We start from the raw sequence: 21,345 nt of genomic DNA on the forward strand, positions 1-21,345 counted from the left end.
CGGAAGTGGCGCTGTGGCTCAAGTGGTAGAGCGCTAGCCTTGAGCTGAAGAGCTGAGGGACAGCGCCCAGGCCCAGAGTTCAGGCCCCACAACTGGACCCAAAAAAAAAAATTGGGGGCAGCAATTATTTGGCTGTGGTAAGGGTGGCAGATGGCAGGAACAAATTGTCTTATTTCAAATCATGGCAGAGAAAGCTCTCCCAAAGATCCCCCTCTGGCACCATCACCTTGGAGCCAAGCCTTTTCTCTATTTTATTTATTTATTTTTTGCCAGTCCTGGGGCCTGAACTCAGGGCCTGGGCACTGTCCCTGAGCTTCTTTTGTTCAAGGCTAGCACCCTACCACTTGAGCCACAGCACCAATTCTAGCCTTTTCTGCATATGTGGTCCTGAGGAATCAAACCCAGAGCTTCATGCATGCTAGGCAAGCTCTCTACCACTAAGTCACCTTCCCAGCCACCTTTTCTCTATTTAGTTATTTCCCACTAGAGTTTGCATTTGCTGCCACCTGAGCCACACCTCCAGCATGGCCATGCCTTATCATGTGGACCTTTGTGGACACTGGAACGTCTGAACCATATCACCTTCCCAATGTCATACACTCGCCTTTCATCTGTCCTAGGACCTTGATGACATGGATGCTGACATCTTGGGTCTGAAGAAGTCTCACCCAGCCACTGGCAAAAATGCTGCCAAGGGTTCTGGGAAAGAGCTGCCTAGCAATTCCAAACCTGCTGAAAAGCTCTTGGCCAGTGAGAAAGGTAAGTAGGGGGTAGGTCTCCCCTCCACCCCCAGGGAGTTTCCAAGGATGTGGCCTATTGCTTGAAAGGAAGCTCTCATGTGCAGTGGGTTTTCCCTTTCTAGGATGGAGAGGCCAAGGAGCTAATTGTGAGATTGTGTATGATGGGAGCTGTTTAGTCCCTCTAAGTCCAACTTGGGAAGCTGCCGAAGGGACTTCTTTTATGGTGGGTGAGGGTTGAGACAGGGTCTTGCTATGTATCCCAGGGTAGCCTTGATCTGGAGATCCTCTTGCATCAGCCTTCTGAGTGCTGGGATTAGAGTCAAGGACTATGGCTGCACCTGTGGCAACAAGCCTTAGCTCCCTAGACTAGAATCCTAACCCAGGGGCCCAGTGCAGAGGGTGGAGGACCCTGGTCTACATTCTCTGTTCTTCCTGCAGGGGCCACCATTTCCACCAAGAAGTCATCTCCCTCTCCCAGCAGCTCTGGGCCTCAGTACAGGAAATTTTCCTTTGAAGGTACCAGGGGTCCACTGGAGGCCAAGGACTCTGTATCAGAAGAGGGCTGGTGCTCCCAGTTAGTTCCTCAGGAATAAGAGGGCCAGGATATTTGGGAGACTTACTTGCAAGGACTTGGAAGCCAGCTATCAAACTGAAAAAATGTGTGTGTGTGTGTGTGTGTGTTGATATTGGGTCTTGAACTCAGAGCCTCACTTTTCACTCAAGGCTGATCTTCTACCACTTGAGCCGTATCTCCACCTCTGGATTTTTGCTGGTTAGTTGGAGATTCAAAAAAAAAAACGTCTCATGGACTTTTCCACCTGGGCTGACTTGGAATGAACTAAGATCCTTAGATCTCAGCCTCCTTAGTAGCTAGATTACAGGCATGAGCCATTAGCTTCTGGCTGAAAAACTTCTAAAGTGAGGCTAAAATGACTCTTTTCCTTCGGGAACATTGTGAATTTGACGGCTCAGGAACACTTCCAGGAGCCCAAGTTCCCACAGGCTTGCCCACCTCCCTCTCCCCACCTGAGACGCTGAGGCATAGCTGTCCAAGAGGTAGCTGTCTCAGCTTTAGACTTACTTCTTGCAAAGTGCCACAGCCACCTGACTTCCGCTTTCCCTTCCGGCACAAAGACCTGGAAGATCCCCTGGCAGGACTTCTCTCTGATGATGAGGAAGAAATGTCCATGAAGCCCCCTGTGACAGAGAATAAATCAGCTGTGGACCAGGGCCCCAGCTCAGGTGGAGGTCCAGGTAGGATGGAAGTGTTTGTCTCTTACTGTGGGAGCAGCATCTGACACCATACATACTCAATGAACTTGAGACCTAGCAATCACTGGTGGCTCATGCTTGTCATCCTAGCTACTCAGGAGGCTGACATCTGAGGATCGCAGTTTGAAGCCAGCCAGGGCAGAAAAAGTCCATGAGACTCTTTATCTCCACTTACCCACAAAAAAAAAAAAAAAACAGAAGTGGAGCTGTGGCTCAAGTGCTAGAGTGCTAGCTTTGAGCAAAAGAGCTGAGGGACAGCGCCCAGGCCCCAAGTCCAAGCCCCAGTACTGGCACAAAAACAAAACATCAATAGAGACCTCCGCAGAGTGAGACCACAGGACTCAGATCCAAGACCAAGAAATTAGCCAATCTCCAGCACCAAGGAGGTGGATGTGTGGGCATGGGAGAGGGGGATGGGAGGCAGGTCCCCTGAGCACCCTTGACAAGGGTGATGTCCACTGTCCCCCTACCCCAGAGCTCAGGGAGCCCCTCCCTCAGCCCACCCCAGCACGGTGAGGGACAAGAGGCTGTGGGCATTGGGCTCTGGTCCTGTTATTTAGGTCCCTCTATTCCTCTGACTCCTGGGGACACTCCCATTCGAAAGAAGGAAGATTCGCTGTTTGACGATGGGGACGACATCATGGCAGCCCTGGGCTTTAGTGACAGCCCCAAGGCAGACAAGAGGCAGATGGGAGACCAGTAAGGAGCCCCACGTGTGCAGAGACCCTGATGGGGCCGCTGCCCCGAGTCCAGGGGGGAGCTCCACTGTGGGGTGGGGACAGCACGGGCCTCTCCCTGGGAGCCCCGGGTGCCTACAAACTCCTCTCTCACATTCTACCCTGCAGGGAAGGGCCCCGCCCCGCACGCTCCAAGCTGGATGAGCTGCTGGGCCGGGGCACAGCCACCAAACTCCTGGCTCGCCCTGGCACTGGGGAGCACGGAGACTTCAAGCTAAACAAGAAGTACCAGAAGCCTCAGGGTGAACAAGCCCTCGGGAACAGGACAGGACAAGGTGGGGACCCCTTGACAATATCTTTATTGCAGCCTATTACAAGAAATAAGCAGCATATGATGACAGCACACATAGCTAAACACATCTATAACTAAAGTCAAAGTGTCCTTTTACCCTGTTGTTTTCTATTTGATTTATAAAAATACTGCTTGCCGCCGGGCGCCGGTGGCTCACGCCTGTAATCCTAGCTACTAAGGAGGCTGAGATCTGAGGATCTCAGATCAAAGCCAGCCCGGGCAGGAAAGTCCATGAGACTTTTTTTTTTGGGTCTGGTCGTGGGGCCTGAACTCTGGGCCTGGGCGCTGTCCCTCAGCTCAAGGCTAGCGCTCTACCACTTGAGCCACAACGCCACTTCCGGCTTTTTTCTGTTTGCTTATGTGGTGCTGAGGAATCGAACCCAGGGTCTTGAGCATGCAAGGCAAGCGCTCTACCACTGAGCCACCTTCCCAGCCCGTCCATGAGACTCTTATCTCCAATAAGCCACTAGCAAACCGGAAGTGGCGCTGTGGCTTACGTGGTAGAGCCCTTGCCTTCAGCTGAAGAGCTGAGGGACAGCACCCAAGCCCAGAGTTCAAGCCCCAAGACCGACAAAAAAAAGAAAAGAAAATACTGCTTGCCATGTAGCAGGTCGGTTTCTTGACCAGCCTGATGAGCTCATGGCTTGACAGTACCACTCCGGAGCCTGGGGGGTATGACCCAGTGGTAGAGCACTTGCTTAGCAAGTTCCAGGCTCTGAGTTCTGACCTCAGCAACACACACACACACACACACGAAAAAGAAAATAAAAATATTAAAGTCTGGGCTGGGAATGTGGCTTAATGTTAAGAGTACTTGCTTTAGCATGCAGGAAGCCCTAGGTTCAATTCCTCAGCACCACATAAACAGAAAAAGCCGGAAATGGCGCTGTGGCTCAAATGATAGGGTTCTTGCCTTGAGCAAAAAAGAAGCTCAGGCCCTGAATTGAAGCCTCAGGACTGGCCAAAAAAAATGTCTAAGCCGGGCACCCGTGGCTCACACCTGTAATCCTAGCTACTCAGTAGGCTGAGATCTGAGGATCTCAGTTCAAAGCCATGAAAGGCCATGAAACACTTATCTCTAACAAACTACTCAGGAAAGGCCAGAAGTGGTGCTATGGCTCAAGTGGCAGAGTATAGCCTTGAGTAAAAGAAGCTCAGGGTCAGCACCTAGGCCCAGAGTTCAAGTTCTAGGACTTGCCCCCCCCCCCAAAATCTAACTTTCTCTGCATTGAGTAGCTAGGATTACGGACATGAGCGACTGGTATCATAAGCACCTTAATTTACAGACAAAGAAGACAGCTGGGATGATGATATCTTCACCTTCGGCGCTTACAAGCCCTCCGTGGGCTCCTCCGAGGGCCGGCAGTCCCGCCGGCAGTCTGTCAGGTAGGTGAGGCCTGCAGCCTTCCTCATCCCTAAGAATGAGGTTGTATGGGAGGCTGCCAGTCATGAATAGAGTTGGCTCCCACTGGAGCTCAATCCCAGACTCTATCCTGGTTAGGGGTCCTATTCCCCCACACTGCTCAGAAGGAAAGGGGAAGACGGAGCCCATGAAAGCCATGAATATGTGCTATCACTCATTCTGTCTCCATGAGGAACCCACAGCCCCATGCTAGTGGGCCGTGTCCTGAGGCAGACCACAGCTTCTCCAGCCAGCCTCCTGGGCACTGCTGTCCACCTGCCCTGACAATGTGGCCAGCACACCTTTTCCAGTTTGTCACAGAAAGTAGATCAGCAATAGAATTCTCCAGATTTGCAGCGCCCCTTCCCCCGCCCCCTCCCGCCTTATATATTTTAAACCATAATTTGGTGTCATTTCAAACTTAACAGAAAAGTCTGGGCTTTTTATTTTGTTTAATGTTGTTGTTGTTTTGAAATTTTAGCAAAGATTAATGTGACAGGGTGAAGTAGGAAGAAATGGAAAAAGGGAAAAACATTTCCTGCTCCGCACACAGGACATGGGAGTGAAGGGCTTCCCTCAGGAAAGTCCTCCCCCATCTTCCTCTCTTCCCCTCTACTGCCCTCCGAGGGTTAGCAGTGGTCACCCATGGGGCAGTGTTTCATCTCAATAGCTCTCATCCCCCTGGATACTTCTTCCCATCCCATCCTTGCGAGCTCTCTACACTGAACTGTATCCCCAGCCCTTATTGGATTGTTTTTCTGAGACAAGGTCTCACTCTGTAGCCCAGGCTGGCCTCAAGCTCTTAAGCCTACTGTATCTGCCTCCTAAATACTGGGATTGACAGGCATTTGTCACTGTACCTGCATCTCAGGGGTTTTGTTGTTGTTATTGTTTTAATGCCAGCAGTTGGGTTTGAACTCAAGGCCTTGACACTATCCCTGAGCCTTTTGTACTCAAGGCAAGTGCTCTACCTCTTGAGCCACAGTGCCACTTCTAGTTTTCTGGCGGTTTATTGGAGATAAGAGTCTCACAGTCTTTCTTACTTGGGCTGGCTTCTTAGATCTCAGCCTCCTGAGTAACTAGGATTACAAGTGTGAGCCATCAGTGCCTGACTGGATTTTTGTTGCTATTGTTGATTTTTTTCTTTTTGTTTTTGGGTGGTGTGTGTGTGTGTAATTATTTTATGTGTGCAGAATTAAACCTAGGGACTTATGCATGTAAGTACACACTTCACTTCTGAGTTACTCCCCTGTAGCATCTTTAGGCGGTGGCTGCACAAATGAGCAAGAAACAAGACTACTGGTGTGAAACCTGCACATCACTTGGCCCACTGATTGTTCTGTGGACATGGTACCTGTAGTTCTAATCTGACCCTGTTTGCGACGGGCAGAATTGCTCCTGGTTTCTGTGGCTCAAGTCAATGTCCAGATTTCACAGTGTTGTAAAAACAGATGGCCCTGCCGCTGGAGCTGGTCCAGGATCTGCTGTTCATTGCCTCAGGCTAGCTGTGCAGAGTCCCTGGACATCATAGACTTCCTGCCGCAGGCCTCTGGTCCCCCATCAGGCCAACAGAGGGTTGGGAATGCTATTGAAATGAGCTTCCTCCCCCATCTGGCCTCCTCCTCCTCTCTTGTTTTGAAGCAGGTTCTTAGCAGAAGGTGGCCCAGACCCCAAGGGAGAACTGGGTTCCAAACAGAGCCCTCAAGCGACTTCCAGCCCCATCAGCTCCAGAAAGGGCGGAGCAGACTGGTTGGGCCTCAAGGATGATGACTTGGACCTGCTACCTCCATCTCCCATCCCAGAGGTCCAACAGGAAGGCTCAACAACCTCTCCACCCTCCCTACCTGCTCCAGCCAGTCAGCACTCTGCCCCCGCTGCACTACCATCAACAGCAAAGGTACCAGCCAAGAACACAGGGCCCCCTGTCCGAGCCAGCCAGGCCTCCACACAGGGAGCATCCAAGGAGAAAGAAGAGGAGGATGACTGGCTTAGCCACGTCTTGTCTCAGAAGAAGTCCCAAGGTTTGGCCAGAGAGGAACATGCTGGGGCCCAGAACTTGATGGGAACAGCCCGCCGGCCCCATTCCAGCAGGTATAGGCTTGGGGTATTACGTCTGGGGGGGGGAACACTGGGCAAGGCCTCGAGAGCCAGCCTTGCCCATCTCATCTATTACAGCCCCTGCTAGGTGTGCCGGCAAGTGTGCCACGGGCACAGATGCCGGCACTCAGCTCTGCTTCTCTTCCTTATGGCATGGCAGAGAGCTGCTGACTTTGCAGACATGAGTGGCCCACTGTCACTCATGTTCCTGACCACCAGGGGCACAGGACCTCTCTGGAGTGGCAGGCTCTGCTGGCTTGTGCTGCCTCCGTACCTACGGGGCCCTGCCCACAGCTCTTGTCAGATGGGCAGAGAAACACACTGTGCAAATAGTTGGTTTTGCTGGCCTAAGCTAATGTGACTACAGTGTGCATGAGTCAAGTCTTTGGTGTGCTCTTGGGGACTTGGGATGTCTGAGAAGTCACAGTGACCAGGGTGTTCCTGGGAGCCACAGAATGACAGTCCAGTGGGACAGATACACGATGGGCCTCTGAGGGCAGGAAAGCAAAGAAGCTGGCGAGACGCCGAAACTAGAGAAGCAGTAAGGCGCTGTTCAGCTAGAGCTAGCGAGGGGAGACTGGGCAACCTTGTGAGAGCCCAGGGACATCACCTTGCCATGACTTGGCTGATTGAAGGAGGTGGGCAGCTTTGACTTCAACTTAGAGCCACATAGAAAGCGGAGGCCCTTTTTCCTCTCTGACTCTGAGCCAAAAAGGAAGGTAGGGTAACAGTGGTCCAGGGAAGGCATCTTGGGGTGATGACGCAGGACCATATCTGAGGAGGAGTGCAGAGAAGTGGACCCAAACATGGCGTGAACTTTATTACAATGTGTGGGGTGGCCCGCTGTCACTCCATGGGCCGTGTCCCGCCACAGAACAAGAGGGGATGCTGAGGTAGTGGATGCGCAGGGTCTGGAAGGGAGTAGCCCACAGACCCAAGAGCTCAGACTGGGGAGAGTTCTCCAACTCAGTGGTGGGAAAGGATGAGGAAAAGATAGAGGAACAGCATAGGTGGAATGCTAGGAGCTTGCCTTGGCTATCATCCACTCCAACATAGACCTTCTGTTGCCTTCACCTGTCTCGTGACTTTCCTCAGCCAACCCGGTGCCAGCACTCGGGGCACTGAGCAGGCAGTTGCTGGAGCAGCCTCGAGAGCAACAGTGGAAGAAATGCCAGCTGTCCCGCCCACCGTCGCAGGGTACGTCCACTGCCAGGGCTGTGCGTGGGAGGCAGCAGGGCGGGCCTAGAGATGGATGACGGGCGGTTGTGATGGGGCCCAGAGTGCCTGCCTGGCTCTGGTATTGACTGTCTGCCTCCTAATGGCAGAAGGGGCAGAAGCTGACTCCTCTTTTTTTTTTTTTTGCTTGTCCTGGGTCTTGAACTCAGGGCCTGGGCACTGTCCCTGAGCCTCTCTGTGCTCAAGGTTAGCACTTTACCACAGTGCCACTTCCAGCTTTTTCTGTGTATGTGGCACTGAGGAATCGAACCTGGGGCTTCATGCATGCTAGGCAAGTACTCTGCCACTAAGCCACATGCCCAGCCCTGACTCCTCATCTTTATTTCAAGTAACTCATCAGCCACTGGGCTTTCTCATCATTTGGGCCCAATGTTTTCCTTATTTCTGGTGTCGCTCTGGTCCTTCACTCCTGTGCCCTCCATAAAAGGCCACCAACCCCCCCATCTCCTGTGTCTCCAGGTCCCCCATGAGTTGGAGCCAGACTGCCTTGGCCCCCCCAACAATGGACCCAAAGAAGGGAACAACCCCTGGAGACTCTGCTGCCACTGGTTTGTTCTCTGCTTGGATGAGGGTTTAATCTGGGCAAGGAAGACACAAGTTAGATGCTTTGGGGACCCCTGGAATATGAGTGACAAGGGTCTTTCCCAGGCACGCACAGACCCACAATTCCCCACTCATGTCTGTGCTGTTCGTTTTTCAGAACCTGTGATTTATGACTCACGCACTCAGGAACCTACAGTGCCTGTCCAGGTAGGGAGGGTAGACTACCAGGTGTGGGTCAGGTCTAGGGAACAATTCTCCTATACTTAGAGGCAACCCCAGGAGTTGGACATGACAACCCAACAGGAAGAATGTGCCTGATACGTTCAGTGCAACCTAGCCAGCTCACTCTGGCATCTCTCATCAGGACTTTCCTGAACCGCCAGCCTCACTCCTCCAAGGTAGAATTGGGTATGACTGTATTGTACCAGCATGTGAAGGGAATTGGAGAGCTAGGTGTGGTGGTGCATGCCTAATAATCCTAGCAGAGTAAAAGCCGGTCTCAAAAACATGCAGAATTGGCTTCTCCCCCTGGGGAAGGCATCTACAGCTATAAGGGGAGGCCTCATCTTTTTTTCCTTTTTTTTTTTTTCCCCAGTCCTGGGACTTGAACTTAGGGCCTGGGCACCATCCCTGGGCTTCTTTTGCTCAAGGCTAGCACTCTACCACTTGAGCCACAGCACCACTTCTGGCTTTTTCTGTGTATGTGATACTGAGAAATTGAACCCAGGGCTTCATGCATGCTAGGCAAGCACTCTACCACTAAGCTACTTTCCCAGTCCTGGGAGGCCTCATCTTGATGCTCTTCTAGTCTTGTCACTCTCTGTAACCTCAGGTGAGGGTCAAGGCCAGGCAATCCAGTGAGCAGAGGGCCAGGAGACAACTGTGTTCATCTAACCTTCTCTTCCTCTCCTGCAGTCTCTACACCCAGGGTCCTTCATGCAGAGCCTGCCACCAGGTACAAGATACCAGAAGCAGCTCCTGGCAGCCCCCACTCAGCTTCAGAGTGGCACTGCCCAGCTCGAAGCAGAACTGCTGGAAAGCCAGGCCCGGGTGGGCGAGCTGGAGGCCCAGGTTAGGGCTGTGGGCCACAGTCAGGCATCACTGAGCACTTGTAGGCTTGACCATGAGGGAAGAGGGGCCAGGGCACAGACTATCATGGAGCACAGATGCAGAGAGACCCCACAATTCTCCCCATGCCATCTCCTAGGTGCGGAAGCTGGAGCTAGAGCAGAGCCATCACAAACTGCTGCTGGAGAGTCTGCAGCAGCGGCACCAAGCAGACCTGGAGCTCATGGAGAATGCACACAGGTAGCGCCCTTTCTCCACCTGTGACCACCGCAGGGTCTCCAGGCTCCCACCCTGCCCCAGCTCTGGCTTCGATTTCCTCACCAAGCCCCAAGGGCATGCCAGCGAGCTCAATGAGACTGTAACTGAGTGCTCTGTTGGCAGAAGCCGCATCAAGATGTTAGAAACCTCATACCAACAACGCGAGGAGCGGCTCCGGAGAGAGAACGAGGAATTATCCACTCAGTATCTGACGCACTGCAAAGAGGCTGAGCAGGCCCGAGCTGAGCTTACAGCCCAGCACCAACGGCGCTTAGCAGCAGCTGCACAGGAAAAGGACCAAGAGATAGAGCGGCTCCGGGACTTGCAGCGGTAAGGGCATGATGCCAGGGCAGGTGGGTGAGGAGCAGGCTTGCAGGGATTGGCTGCAAGTGAGCAATACTTGCCTTTGCTCAGAGACTCACCTTTCCCTCACCTCACCCACTGGGGCAAGAATCAGGGCTCAGCACCGGGCCCATTCCCCTCCCAGCGAGCGAGGTGCCATCCTTGCTGAGGCCGGAGGGGGCACACAGTGCCTGAGGGAAGAGTCAAGAGCCATCCAGGCAGAGCCTAGCAGCAGCGAGTACCAAGGGCTCAGCCAGCTGCAGGTTAGCCCACAGCCCTGCTAGAGGTAGAGGCTAGTGTGTCTGGCATGCTGATCTCATTGTCTTTCTAGACAATAACAAAGCTAAAACAAGGAACCCAAGGGACTCCAAGGTTGTGAGAGCCCCACAGGCCCCTCATGGGCTGGGCACCGGTGGTTACACCTATACCCTAGTTTCTCAAGAGGCCGAGATCTGAGGATCCCAATTTGAAGCCAGCCTAGGCAGAAAAGTCCACGAGACTTTTATCTCCAATTAACCACCAGAAAACTGGATGCGGCACTGTGGCTGAAAGTGGTAGAGCACTAGCCTTGAGCAAAAGAGCTCAGGGACAGCACCCAGGCACCCAGACCCTGAGTTAAGCCCCACAACCAACAAAAAAACACCATCCTTGGATGGAAAAAAGCTAAGGCCCTGAGTTCAAGCCCCCATACTGGAACAACAACAACAAAAAAAAGATGCCCACATGGACACCCAGGAAAGGCTATGTTCACAGTAAGCTGTCTCTTGCTCTGTGAAAGTGTTTTTGCTAGATAATCAATCTCTTGGTGCACATAGCTTTGAAACACCAAGAAGGTTGGATTTAGGCAACTGAAGCCATGCCTGAGGGAGGAGCAGGAGGGAGCACTCAAGGCAGACTCTTCCTACCACTGTGCTGCCACTGTGTTCTGTGAGGCCCTCCGTGCCCCTCCCCACAGGGTGTCCATCCAGGAGATGCACAGGGACCACGGGGAGCAACTGCAGCGGCTGAAGCTGCTGAAGGACCAGGAGATCGACGCGGTCACCAGTGCCACCTCCCACACGAGGTGCGTGTGCCACCCAGCCCTGCCCACCGGAGGGATTGGGCTGGGCATCCCCAGGACAGGGTGCTCTGTTCCCCCTCCAGGTCACTGAATGGCATCATCCAGCAGATGGAGAAGTTCTCCAGCAGCTTGAACGAGCTGTCCTCCCGCGTGGAGGCCTCCCACGTCTCTACCTCTCAGGAGCGGGCGCTGGGCATCCGGCAGCAGGACGAGCAGCTGCGAGGTAGGGCCCCCCCCAGTAAGCTGGTCCTGGCCGGGAGGGATGGATGCCAGTAGTGAGTGCCCTGTGGGCCACCCCAGCATTGCAGGAGCGGCTGGGCCGGCAGCAGCGGGACATGGAGGAGGAACGAGGCCGGCTCCAGGAGGTCATCGTGAAGATGGAGGCGCGCCTGAATGAGCAGAGTCGGCTCCTGGAGCAGGTAAGACTGTGCTGTGGTTCAGGGAGTCTGTCTAGCCGTCCTCTGACCTGTCCTCTTCAAATCACTCACCAAGACCTAGACTTCCTTTGCAATGTCCCTCCCTCCCTGCTCTGCTTCTGTATCTTCAGCGCCGGCCTGGCTCTACACACTGCCCACCTGAGTAGCAGGGGCCAACCAGCCCAAGGCACCTCCACAATCTGCCAACACAACTTGATTTCCTTCCTTGCTCCTGTCACTGGGATCTGTCCCATCAGTTGCTTCCCACCATTGGGACAAATACTCTTGCCCTCTAAATACTGTTTAACTTCCCTAGCTCTGACACATATGTTTGAATTTCCTATGCACAATTTCACCATTTATATATAAGAGTGAGCTTTCTCCTTTTCCTTCTTTTTTTTTTTTTTTGCCAGTCCTCTGGTTCCAACTGGGCTTATGCACTGTCCCTGAGTTCTTTTTTGCTCAAGGCTAGTGCTCTACCACTTGATCCACAGTGCTACTTCCAGCTTTTTCTGTGATTAATTGGAGACAAGAGTCTCATGGACTTTCCTACCCCAGCTGGCTTTGAACTGTGATCCTCAAATCTCAGCCTCCTGAGTAGCTGAGATTTATAGACTTGAGCCAGCTATACCTGGAAGCTTGCTTGTTTAAAGAATAAGTCTGGGCTGGGAAGGTGGCTCAATGATAGAGCGCTTGCCTTGCATGCATGAGGCCCTGGGTTCGATTCCTCAGCACCACATAAGCAAAAAGAAAAAAGTCAGAAGTGGCGCTGTGGCTCAAGTGGTAGAGCGCTAGCCTTGAGCTGAAGAGCTGAGGGACAGTGCCCAGGCCCAGAGTTCAGGCCCCATGACCGGACCCCCCCCACAAAAAAAAAAGAATAAGTCTGAGGGCTGGGAAAGTGGCTTAGTGGTAGAGCACTTGCCAAGCATGGATGAAGCCCTAGATTCAATTCCTCAGTACCACATAAACAGAAAAGGCTGGATGGGGCGCTGTGGCTCAAATGGTAGAGAGCACCCAGGCCCTGAGTTCAAGCCCCAAGACCAGAAACAAAAAGTCTGACCAGGCACTAGTGGCCAGGCTCTCTTGTTTTGTGCCTTTTGGAAAAGAGGCATTTAAGACATGATGTGGGAGATACAAGGAGGTTTGCCTAGCTCAGGAGCAACTAGCGCTGCTTCTGGGGCCAGGGACCTAGCTTTGAGCCAGGCCATGTTCCCTGCAGGAACGCTGGAGAGCGACTGCTGAGCAGTCCAAAGCAGAGTCCACACAGCGTGCCCTTGAGGAACAGAGGAAGGTCATGTCCCAGCAGCTCACCATAGAGAGGGAGGAGCTGGAGAGAGCCAAGGTGAGTCCACCACACTCAGCTCAGCCGCTGACTCGCTGTGCCACCATACCCAGGGCCACTCACTCTGGGTCCCTACCCCATGTCCAGAGTGCCCTGCTGGAGGAACAGAAGTCTGTCATGCAGAAGTGCGGGGAGGAGCGGCGGCGCCTGGCAGCTGAGTGGGCCGAGTTCTTCCTGCAGCAGAAGCTAAGTAAGGAACGGGCGGAGCGCGAGGCCGAGCGGGCGCTGCAGGTGGATTCCCAGCGGGAAGGTGCCATCATCAGCCTGGCGAAGGTAGGGTCCAGAGCCTTGGCCAACCTTCCATCAGGCTGGGTCAGCACCCAGGCTTGAGAAGTGACAGGAGCACAGGATGACAACCGTCGTGACATCATTGTGGCACCTTGGTGGTGTTGCCCCAGGCACTCTGTTCCTCACCAGGTCCCATTACTTACCTATTTTATGTATTTTGTGCCAATATGTCAGGGCCTGAACCCTGTCCCTGAGCTTTTTTTACTCAAGGCTGGCGCTCTACCACTTGAACCACAGCTCCCCTTACCACTTTTTGGTAGTTAATTGGAGAAAACTACTGTGAGCTGTGATCCTCACATCTCAGCCTTTTGAGCAGCTAGGACTATAGGCATGAACCACTGCTGCCAACCTGCCACAGACATTTTAGAACGGAGGAAATTGTGGCTCAGAGAAGATGAACCGAGTAGGATGGGGAGCCCATCCTAGAAGGCCCTGGTTTATTGGCCCCTTCCAGAGGCAGAGTGGGAGGCGGGGAGAAGGGACCCCAGGGTGCTGCACAGAGCCTGGATTGCAGTGAGGTTTTGCCTTCTTTGTCTAGGAGCAGGCAGAGCTAAAGGTCAGAACCAAAGAGCTCCAGGCCAAGGAGGAGCGACTGGCAGCTGAGCGGGAGGCTCTAGAGCGAGAGCAGCAGGAACTCCGGCTGCAGCAGGAGAAAATCCACGCTTCCGCCCTGCGCCTCCAGCTCCGCATGGAGGAAGTGGAGCATATGAGCAAGGTGTGGCTGGATGGATGTGACACGGACTTCCTTCCAGCCCCAGCAGCACTGACCCAGCCTGGCCTCTTTGCAGGTGGCCTCCAAGAAGTACGAAGAGGGTGAGCAGGCGCTGCGGGCAGCCCGGCTGGTGCAGTCTGAGCAGCAGGCCCGGCTGCAGGTGCAGCAGGAGCAGCTACGGCAGCAGGAGCAGCATGTGCACCAGGCAAGCCCCTGTCTCCTGCCCTCCTCCCCCACACTCAGCTGCACACCCTCCCCACTCAGTCAGTCCTTCTCTTCGGGGCTGGAATAGGAGCACCTGAGCCTGGCCCAACAGAGGCAGCAGCTGGACCATACGCGAGACCTGCCTTCCAGCATCCTGGAGCTCTCCACAGCCCAGCTTCCCACAGCCCACAACCAGATTGGTGAGTGGCTCCAGGGAGAAGGGAAATAGCTGAGATGGCCCAAGGCAGGGGCCACCTCCTCTAGCCATTCAAGTTCAGGACGACTGGGGCTTTGGAGGTTGGTTTGGTTTGTTTTGGTTGGTCATAGAGCTTGAACTCTGGGCCTGGTCACTGTCCATCAGTTCTTCAGCTCAAGGTGAGCACTCTACCACTTGAGCCACAGCGCCACTTCCAGTTTTTAGAGTGGTTTATTGGAGACTTATCTCACAGACTTTCCTGCCCCGGCTGGCTTTGAACCATGATCTTCAAATCTCAGCCTCCTGAGAAGTTGGGATTACAGACGTGAGTGCCCAGCTTTGTTTTGTTTCGTTTTATTGTTGTTTTTTGATGGCACTGGAGTTTGAATGCTGGGCCTCCTGTTTGCTAGGTAGGTACTCTACCACTAGAGCCTCTCTGAAAGCTCTTTTTGTTTTGGTTGTATTTAAGATAGGATCCGACAAGTGTGCACCATACCCAATAAAAGAGATGGAGTCTCACCAACCTTTTGCCCTGAGTAGTCTCAAATCATGATTCTCTGATCTCAGCCTTCCAGGAGCTATCACGCCATGCAAGGGATTTTGTTTCTTGGGATTTTGTTTCCTTTCTAGTGGGTGGGGTGGAATACTGGGATTTGAACTTGGCCTTGTGCTTGCTAAGCAGGTGCTCAACTGCTGAAGCACACCTTAGCCCTTTTTTGCATTGGTTATTTTAATATAGGGTTTGCCTGGGCCTACATCTGGACTATGATCCTCCTATTTTATACAGAGACAGGCACACATCACCCTGCCAAGCGTACTCCATTGAGAAGGGGTCTCATGAACTTTTTTGCCGATTCTGACCTGGAAATGTGATCCCCCCCATCTTGGCCTCCCTAGATTAAAGGCATGAGTCACTCAGCTTGGTTGTTTTTGTTTGTTTGTTTGTTTTTGTTTGAGACAGGCTCTCAATATGTAGCCCATGCTGGTTTGGAACTTGCTATGTAGCTCAGTATAGACTTGGCTTCCCAAGATTAAAACCCTGTGGAGACAGAATTTATATTTCCTTTTACACAACTTGATGCATGTTAACTTCAGAGGAGAAAACCTTTTTAAAAATATTACTCTTAACCTTAGACTCTTAACTCTTACTCTCTTTAATATCTTTGGTTCTTAACATTCCAGGTAATATATGTGTTTTTAAAAGACAATCTGGAGTATGTCACATGTTTTATAGTGTCCTTTCCCTTTGTCATACACATAAGGAGCATGTTTCCATGTCAGTGATTGAATGTTTAGGCAGTCTTCAATCAGCAGCACAACTTTCCACCCTGAGGCTCCTTGATGTGGAGGGATTTATTGTCACCAAGATGATGAGCCCCACAGTACAAACCTTATATCATGGGACCCAGGCCTGACTTTTATGGGGGGAGTTGGGAGGGGGAGTCAGTCATGGCTAGGCCTGGGCTCTGTCCCTCAGCTCTTCAGCTCAAGGCTAGTGCTCTACCAGTTGAAGCCACAGTTCCACTTCCAGCATTTTTTGTTTATGTGGTGCTGAGGAATTAAACCCAGGGCCTCACGCATACGAGGCAAGCACTCTGCCACTGAGCCACCTTCCCAGCCCCTGGCCTGACTTTTTTACCTTCAATAAATTCTTAGAACTAGGCACCGGTGGCTCACACTATAATCCTAGCTACTCAGGAAGCTGAGATCTGAGGATCACAATTTTTTTTTTGGGGGGGGGTCCAGTTGTGGGGCCTGAACTCTGGGCCTGGGCACTGTCCCTCAGCTTTTGAGCTCAAGGCTAGCACTCTACCACCTGAGCCACAGCACCACTTCCGGCTTTTTTCTTTTTGCTTATGTGATGCTGAGGAATCGAACCCAGGGCCTCAGGCATGCAAGGCAAGCGCTCTTCCACTGAGCCACCTTCCCAGCCCTGAGGATCACAATTTGAAGCCAGCCTAGACAGCAAAGTCCAATTAACCATCAAAAAGCTATGGCCCAGGGCTGGGAAGGTGGCTCAGTGGTAGAGTGCTTGCCTTGCATGCCTGAGGCCCTGGGTTCAATTCCTCAGCACCACGTAAGCAAAAATAAAAAAGCTGGAAGTGGCGCTGTAGCTCAAGTGGTAGAGCGCTAGCCTTGAGCTGAAGAGCTGAGGGACAGCGTCCAGGCCCAGAGTTCAGGCCCCACGACCGGACCCAAAAAAAAAAAAAAAAAAAGCTATGGCCCAACTGGTAGAGTGCCAGCCTTGAATAAAAAAGCTAAAAGCACTTAGTCCCTGAGTTCAAGCCCATAGGACACACACACACACACACACACAATCTTAGAACTAGGCTTTTCCAATAGGAATCCATGAGTTCTTTTTTTGTTTGCCAGTCCTGGGGCTTGAACTCAGGACCTGAACACTGTCCCTGAGCTGCTTTTGCTCAAGGCTAGCACTCTACCACTTGAGCCACAGTGCCACTTCGAGCCTTTTCTGTTTACGTGGTACTGAGGAATGGAAGCCAGGGGTTCATGTGTGCTAGACAAGCAGACAAGCGCTCTACCACTGAGCCACATTCCCACTCTCATGAGTGTTCTTCAGAGGTCTTGGAGCATTGCGGTTACATAGCCCCAGAGCATGATGGGCTGTACGGGAGTAGGGCTTGGGAGCAAGCTGGGATACTTGCCAATGCCTTGGCCTTGACTTCCTCCTCAGCCTCCGTGAACTCTGCTCCTGCCATCTCCCAGTACAGCAAACCGTCAGCAGGCCCAGGCTCCATTCACCTCATCACCAGGCTACTGCTGCTGAAGTACACGGCTGAGCAGGTGAGTGGGCCAGAGGCAGTGGTGAGGAATCCTAGAGGGGGAGAGTGGTACACACTGCTGAGTGTACACCTTCAGAGACTTCTGCTAGTTTCGAGACCAGATTCTATAGCAGCCAGTGGTGGTTATCACCTCAGCGAAACCTCAGCTACCCTGTAAAAGCAGCAATGACAGCAGTTTTCAAGAAATGTATCCTAGCCGGGCCCAGTGGCTCACACCTGTGATCCCAGCTACTCAGGAGCCTGAGATCTGAGGATCACAGTTCAAAGCCAGCCTGGGCAGGAAAGTCCATGAGACTCTTAACCTCCAATGAACCACCGGAAAACCAGAAGTGGTACTGTGGCGGCTCAAGTGGTAAAGCACTTGCCTTGAGCTGAAGAGCTCAAGGCCCAGAGTTCAAGCCCTATGAATGACCAAAAAAGAAGTGTGCCCTGCTTGCTGGCATCAGAGCCTTCCTACATCATGAGGAAATTGAGGCTAGGCGCTGGCGGCTCACGCCTGTCATCCTAGTGACTTGGGAAGGCTGAGATCTGGGAATCCTGGTTTGAATCCAACCCAGACAGGAAAATCTTGTGAGGTTTTTTGTTGTTGTTGTTTTGTTTTTGTTTTGGTAGTGGGGCTTGAACTCTGGGCCTGGGCGGTGTCCCTCAGCTCTTCTAGGCAAGCACTCTGCCACTTGAGCCACAGCTCCACTTCCAGTTTTCTGGTAGTTTACTGGAGATCAGAGTCTCATGGACTTTCCTGCCTGGGCTGGCTTTGAACCATGATCCTCAGATCTCAGCCTCCTGAGTAGCTAGGATTGCAGGTGTGAGCTACCAGTGCCAGGGCCTGTGAGACTCTTTATCACCAATTAGTCACAGAAAAAAATCCAGAAGTGGCTGTGGCTCAAGTGGTAGATCTTGAGCAAAAAGCTCTCAGGGACAGTGCCAGGCCCTGAGTTCAAGCCCCAGGACTGGCACACATACACACACAAAAAGAAAGACCAGATCATGTTCTGCAGAGTTCCACAGATTGTGGCCCGCCTCACTCTGCTGGGTTCCTTCACACCCTCCACTCTTGAGGCCTCCCAGAGCCAGGGAGAAAGTGGAAGGGGTCATCTGAGTGAGGGCTGGCATAGATAGCAAGTGCCCAGCTTTCCCCTCAGTGCCCACGATGTGAACACTCCCCCTGAACCTGCCTCTCAGGACAGAGAGTTCCTGGAGGATGAGAAGTTCTTCCTGGAGACACTGAAGAAAGCTTCCTACAACCTGGCGCCACACTCCACCTGAGACGGCGCTGCCTCTGCTGCGCGGCCTGAGCCTCCTCTGCCAGCCTCCAGCTCCACAGAGCACTCTCGGGAACATGTACTGCTCAGGGCCTGATTACAGCACTTCTCATGTCCAGGCTTCTCGAATGTTCTTTCCAGGCACCGCAGCCTGAAAGCTGAGTCAAGGCCTGAGTGTCTTCCCCTGGGAAGTGCTGAGGCCAGGGCCTGCTCACCTCCAGCTCTGTCCTTGAGCTCCCCAGCTTCTCCTGAGATCTTGCGCTGCCCTTCCTCCAGAGGGACCTTCATGCTTGGGTCTCTTCGAGGTCCCATAAGTATCCTTCTCCCTTCCCCGCCTGACAGGGCCCCTCCTGAATGGGCACAGAGACAAGGACCCTCCACCACCAGGCTCAGTGATGAAGGCCTAGTGGGCAGAGGGAAGCTGCACCCTTCCCTACAGTTTGCTGGGCCCCTGGGATACCACCCGCCTTCCACCTCTGCCACTCGGGCCTGCTTGCACAAATTCCCAGCACTGCCCAAGTGGGTGGGAAGGATGGGGAAGGAGGGAGGGAGGGAGGCAGCACCAGCCTGTGCCCGCAGAGGGGAGGGAAGTGGAGTACGGTTCCCACGAGGTGTGGCTGTGCCCAGGCTACCGGTGCTCCCTGGAGGCCTCTGCCATCCCGCACTCACAGGCCTGCCGGGGGTCGCAGCGTTTACTCCCAATGCAGCTTCTGTCCAGGAGCCAAGGAGGCAAGGCCAGCCACATGAGCCGACGTCAGAGGAAGAGCGCGAAGGCGCCGTGCTGGGTAGAAGCATTACCGATGCCTTCATCTCTCTGCTCCCTGACCAGCTCCCAGAGGGACTTTGTTTGCCAACAAGATTCACCCATGGTCTTGAACCCATTAAACTGAGAAGTTCTTTATTTTTTGTTTTGCTTGTGTGCAAGATGCTAGGGTGGGAACGCTGGGCCTTGCACTTGCTTGGCCAGGGCTCTGCTGCTGAGCCCATAAGCTGCTATACATGTTCCTAATAACGAGTTCTTAGAATCGGCCGAGGTCCATTAGAGTTTGCCCTTATTTCTTTTTTGTTGGTCATGCCTCTTGAACTCTGGGCCTGAGCGTTGTCCCTCAGCTCTTCAGCTCAAGGCTAGCACAGCACCACTTCTGGTTTTCTGATTGGTTCACTGGAGATAAGAGTCTCACGGAGGGCTGGGAAGGTGGCTCAGTGGTAGAGCGCTTGCCTTGCATGCATGAGGCCCTGGGTTTGATTCCTCAGCACCACATAAGCAAAAAGAAAAAAGCTGGAAGTGGTGCTGTGGCTCAAGTGGTAGAGCGCTAGCCTTGAGCTGAGAGCTGAGGGACAGCGGCCAGGCCCAGAGTTCAGGCCCCAGGACCGGACCCAAAAAAAAAAGCCAACCAATCAAAGTGGCCCTGCCCAGGTTCCTTTGGCTCCAGGACCTACAGTTCAAGGATACCTCATAGCAAGACCAGGGCCCAAGTCAGTAAGTACTATTACCATCCCTGTTCTAAGATACAGAAAGGGAAGCTCAGGGACATCCATACCTTCCCCAACATGACACCAAATAACAGGCTCTGGATTCAAACGATGCCCTGGTAAACTAAAGCCCCAGGTTTTCAGCCATGTCCCCTTCCTGCCATCCCTTAGGAAGCTACAGATGTTAGAGCCGCTTCTTCAGCTGATCCCATTGGAGGCTCCTGCAAAGATTTGGACTTATCTTCATACATGAAGCCCTGGATTCAAGTCCAGCACTGAAAAAAAATTCAAGCTTATTAGAAAGGCTTGGCTGTGATGCAAGTGGTAGAACACCTCCCTAACAAGCATGAAGCCCTGAGTTCAAACCCCAGCAGCACCACCCCCCCAAAAAAAATCTATTCTGTCACAGGCACAAAGGTGTGGCAGGTAGCCTAATTATCCCTGTGTCTTTTTCCCAAGTCTCAGACATTGCTGTCAAGGGTTACATAAAGAAACAAATGGTGTGGGTCTATCGCTGCTCATTCTTTTCCCTCAAAACTGGTCCAGGCCGGGCACAGGTGGCTCACGCCTGTCACCCTAGCTACTCAGGAGGCTGAGATCTGAGAATCATGGTTCAAAGCCAGCCAGGCAGGAAAGTCCATGAGACTCTGATCTCCAATAAACGACCAGAAAACTGGAAGTGATGCTGTGGTTCAAGTGATGAGTGCTAGCCTCGAGCAAAAAGGAGCCCAGAGACAGTGCCCAAGCCCAGAATTCAAGCCCCAGGGTGGGCAATGATAATAACACTAATAATAACACACCGTTTATAACCGTGTGTGGTAGCCTGGGGGGAGCAAGGTGGAGGGGAGTGAAGGTTTGCTGGGAGGAGCCCTGGCAGACAGGATCCCTTAACTCTCCAGGGGTGTTCAGGTCATGAAGACTAGGAGATGGTCAAGAGCTGCTTTCCACTTCAACCGAGATCCTCCTCCTCACAGGCCCGCCAGGCGGGACTATTATTACCTGCTTTTGTTTCCCAAATAAGCAACTACAAAGGTGATGCCAGATCACCACCTGGAAATTCAGGCCGCTGGGGTCAGATTCCAGATCCGGGTGAACTGCGCTGCTGGGGAGCTCAGGTTCCGCGAGGAGGTCTGGGGTGAAGTCCCCGGGGCCGACCCAGACGCGTCACGGCTCGGGGCGCGCCGGCGGATGCCGCCCCCTGCTGGCGCTGCGCCGCCCGCGCGCCCGCAGCCCGCCCCCTCCTCGGGTCTAGAAGGACGGCCCTCGGTTCTCGGGGAGGAGCCTTCGAAGGGCGGGGCCTGGCTCCATTGGGGCGGGGCCTGGCTCTTTGGGCCAACGCCTGGCGCTGTTGTGGGCGGGGCTGGATTCCCGGGGCGGGGCCTGGCTCCGCGCGCGGCGTTCAGGCACTGCTCCGGCCACCTCTCGGCCGGGGGCCTGGCGGCGTCTTGGGAGACCCGGGGAGAAGATGGCGGCGCCCTTGTGTCGAGCCGCGCTGTTCGGGAGTCGGGCGTGGCGGGGCTTCAGCACGGCGGGTGAGGGGTCTGGGGTGGAGTAGTGCTTGGTTCCCCCCGGGCCGGCGGCCGGCCCTGGCTGCCGAGGCC

At 53.4% G+C, this 21,345-nt stretch overlaps 2 protein-coding genes across 4 annotated transcripts in view; both read left to right on the forward strand.

The window, feature by feature from the left end:
• Fbf1 (Fas (TNFRSF6) binding factor 1) overlaps positions 1-18,276 on the forward strand; it is a 26,880-nt gene extending 8,604 nt beyond the window's left edge. For 2 of the 3 annotated variants that reach the window (XM_013008839.1, XM_013008840.1), the window contains exons 8-29: positions 621-759; positions 1,179-1,256; positions 1,875-1,994; positions 2,573-2,711; positions 2,858-3,024; positions 4,328-4,427; positions 6,085-6,534; positions 7,636-7,737; positions 8,236-8,324; positions 8,477-8,526; positions 9,235-9,390; positions 9,527-9,627; positions 9,769-9,975; positions 10,943-11,050; positions 11,131-11,270; positions 11,348-11,466; positions 12,683-12,805; positions 12,893-13,078; positions 13,632-13,808; positions 13,882-14,209; positions 16,901-17,010; positions 18,192-18,276. In XM_013008839.1, the coding sequence (XP_012864293.1) occupies positions 621-759; positions 1,179-1,256; positions 1,875-1,994; positions 2,573-2,711; positions 2,858-3,024; positions 4,328-4,427; positions 6,085-6,534; positions 7,636-7,737; positions 8,236-8,324; positions 8,477-8,526; positions 9,235-9,390; positions 9,527-9,627; positions 9,769-9,975; positions 10,943-11,050; positions 11,131-11,270; positions 11,348-11,466; positions 12,683-12,805; positions 12,893-13,078; positions 13,632-13,808; positions 13,882-14,097 (2,967 nt within the window). In that variant the 3' untranslated portion in view covers positions 14,098-14,209; positions 16,901-17,010; positions 18,192-18,276. The remainder of the gene's footprint in view (positions 1-620; positions 760-1,178; positions 1,257-1,874; positions 1,995-2,572; positions 2,712-2,857; positions 3,025-4,327; positions 4,428-6,084; positions 6,535-7,635; positions 7,738-8,235; positions 8,325-8,476; positions 8,527-9,234; positions 9,391-9,526; positions 9,628-9,768; positions 9,976-10,942; positions 11,051-11,130; positions 11,271-11,347; positions 11,467-12,682; positions 12,806-12,892; positions 13,079-13,631; positions 13,809-13,881; positions 14,210-16,900; positions 17,011-18,191) is intronic. The other variant, XM_013008841.1, reaches the window with a different exon arrangement.
• Positions 18,277-21,175: 2,899 nt separating this feature from the next.
• Positions 21,176-21,345, forward strand: part of Mrpl38 (mitochondrial ribosomal protein L38) — a 10,008-nt gene continuing 9,838 nt past the window's right edge. Inside the window, exon 1 of the mRNA XM_013036456.1 lies at positions 21,176-21,276. Coding sequence (XP_012891910.1) covers positions 21,210-21,276 — 67 coding nt within the window. The 5' untranslated portion in view covers positions 21,176-21,209. The remainder of the gene's footprint in view (positions 21,277-21,345) is intronic.

This window comes from Dipodomys ordii, unplaced genomic scaffold, assembly GCF_000151885.1.
Source record: "Dipodomys ordii isolate 6190 unplaced genomic scaffold, Dord_2.0 Scaffold7, whole genome shotgun sequence".
Classification (NCBI taxonomy): domain Eukaryota; kingdom Metazoa; phylum Chordata; class Mammalia; order Rodentia; family Heteromyidae; genus Dipodomys; species Dipodomys ordii.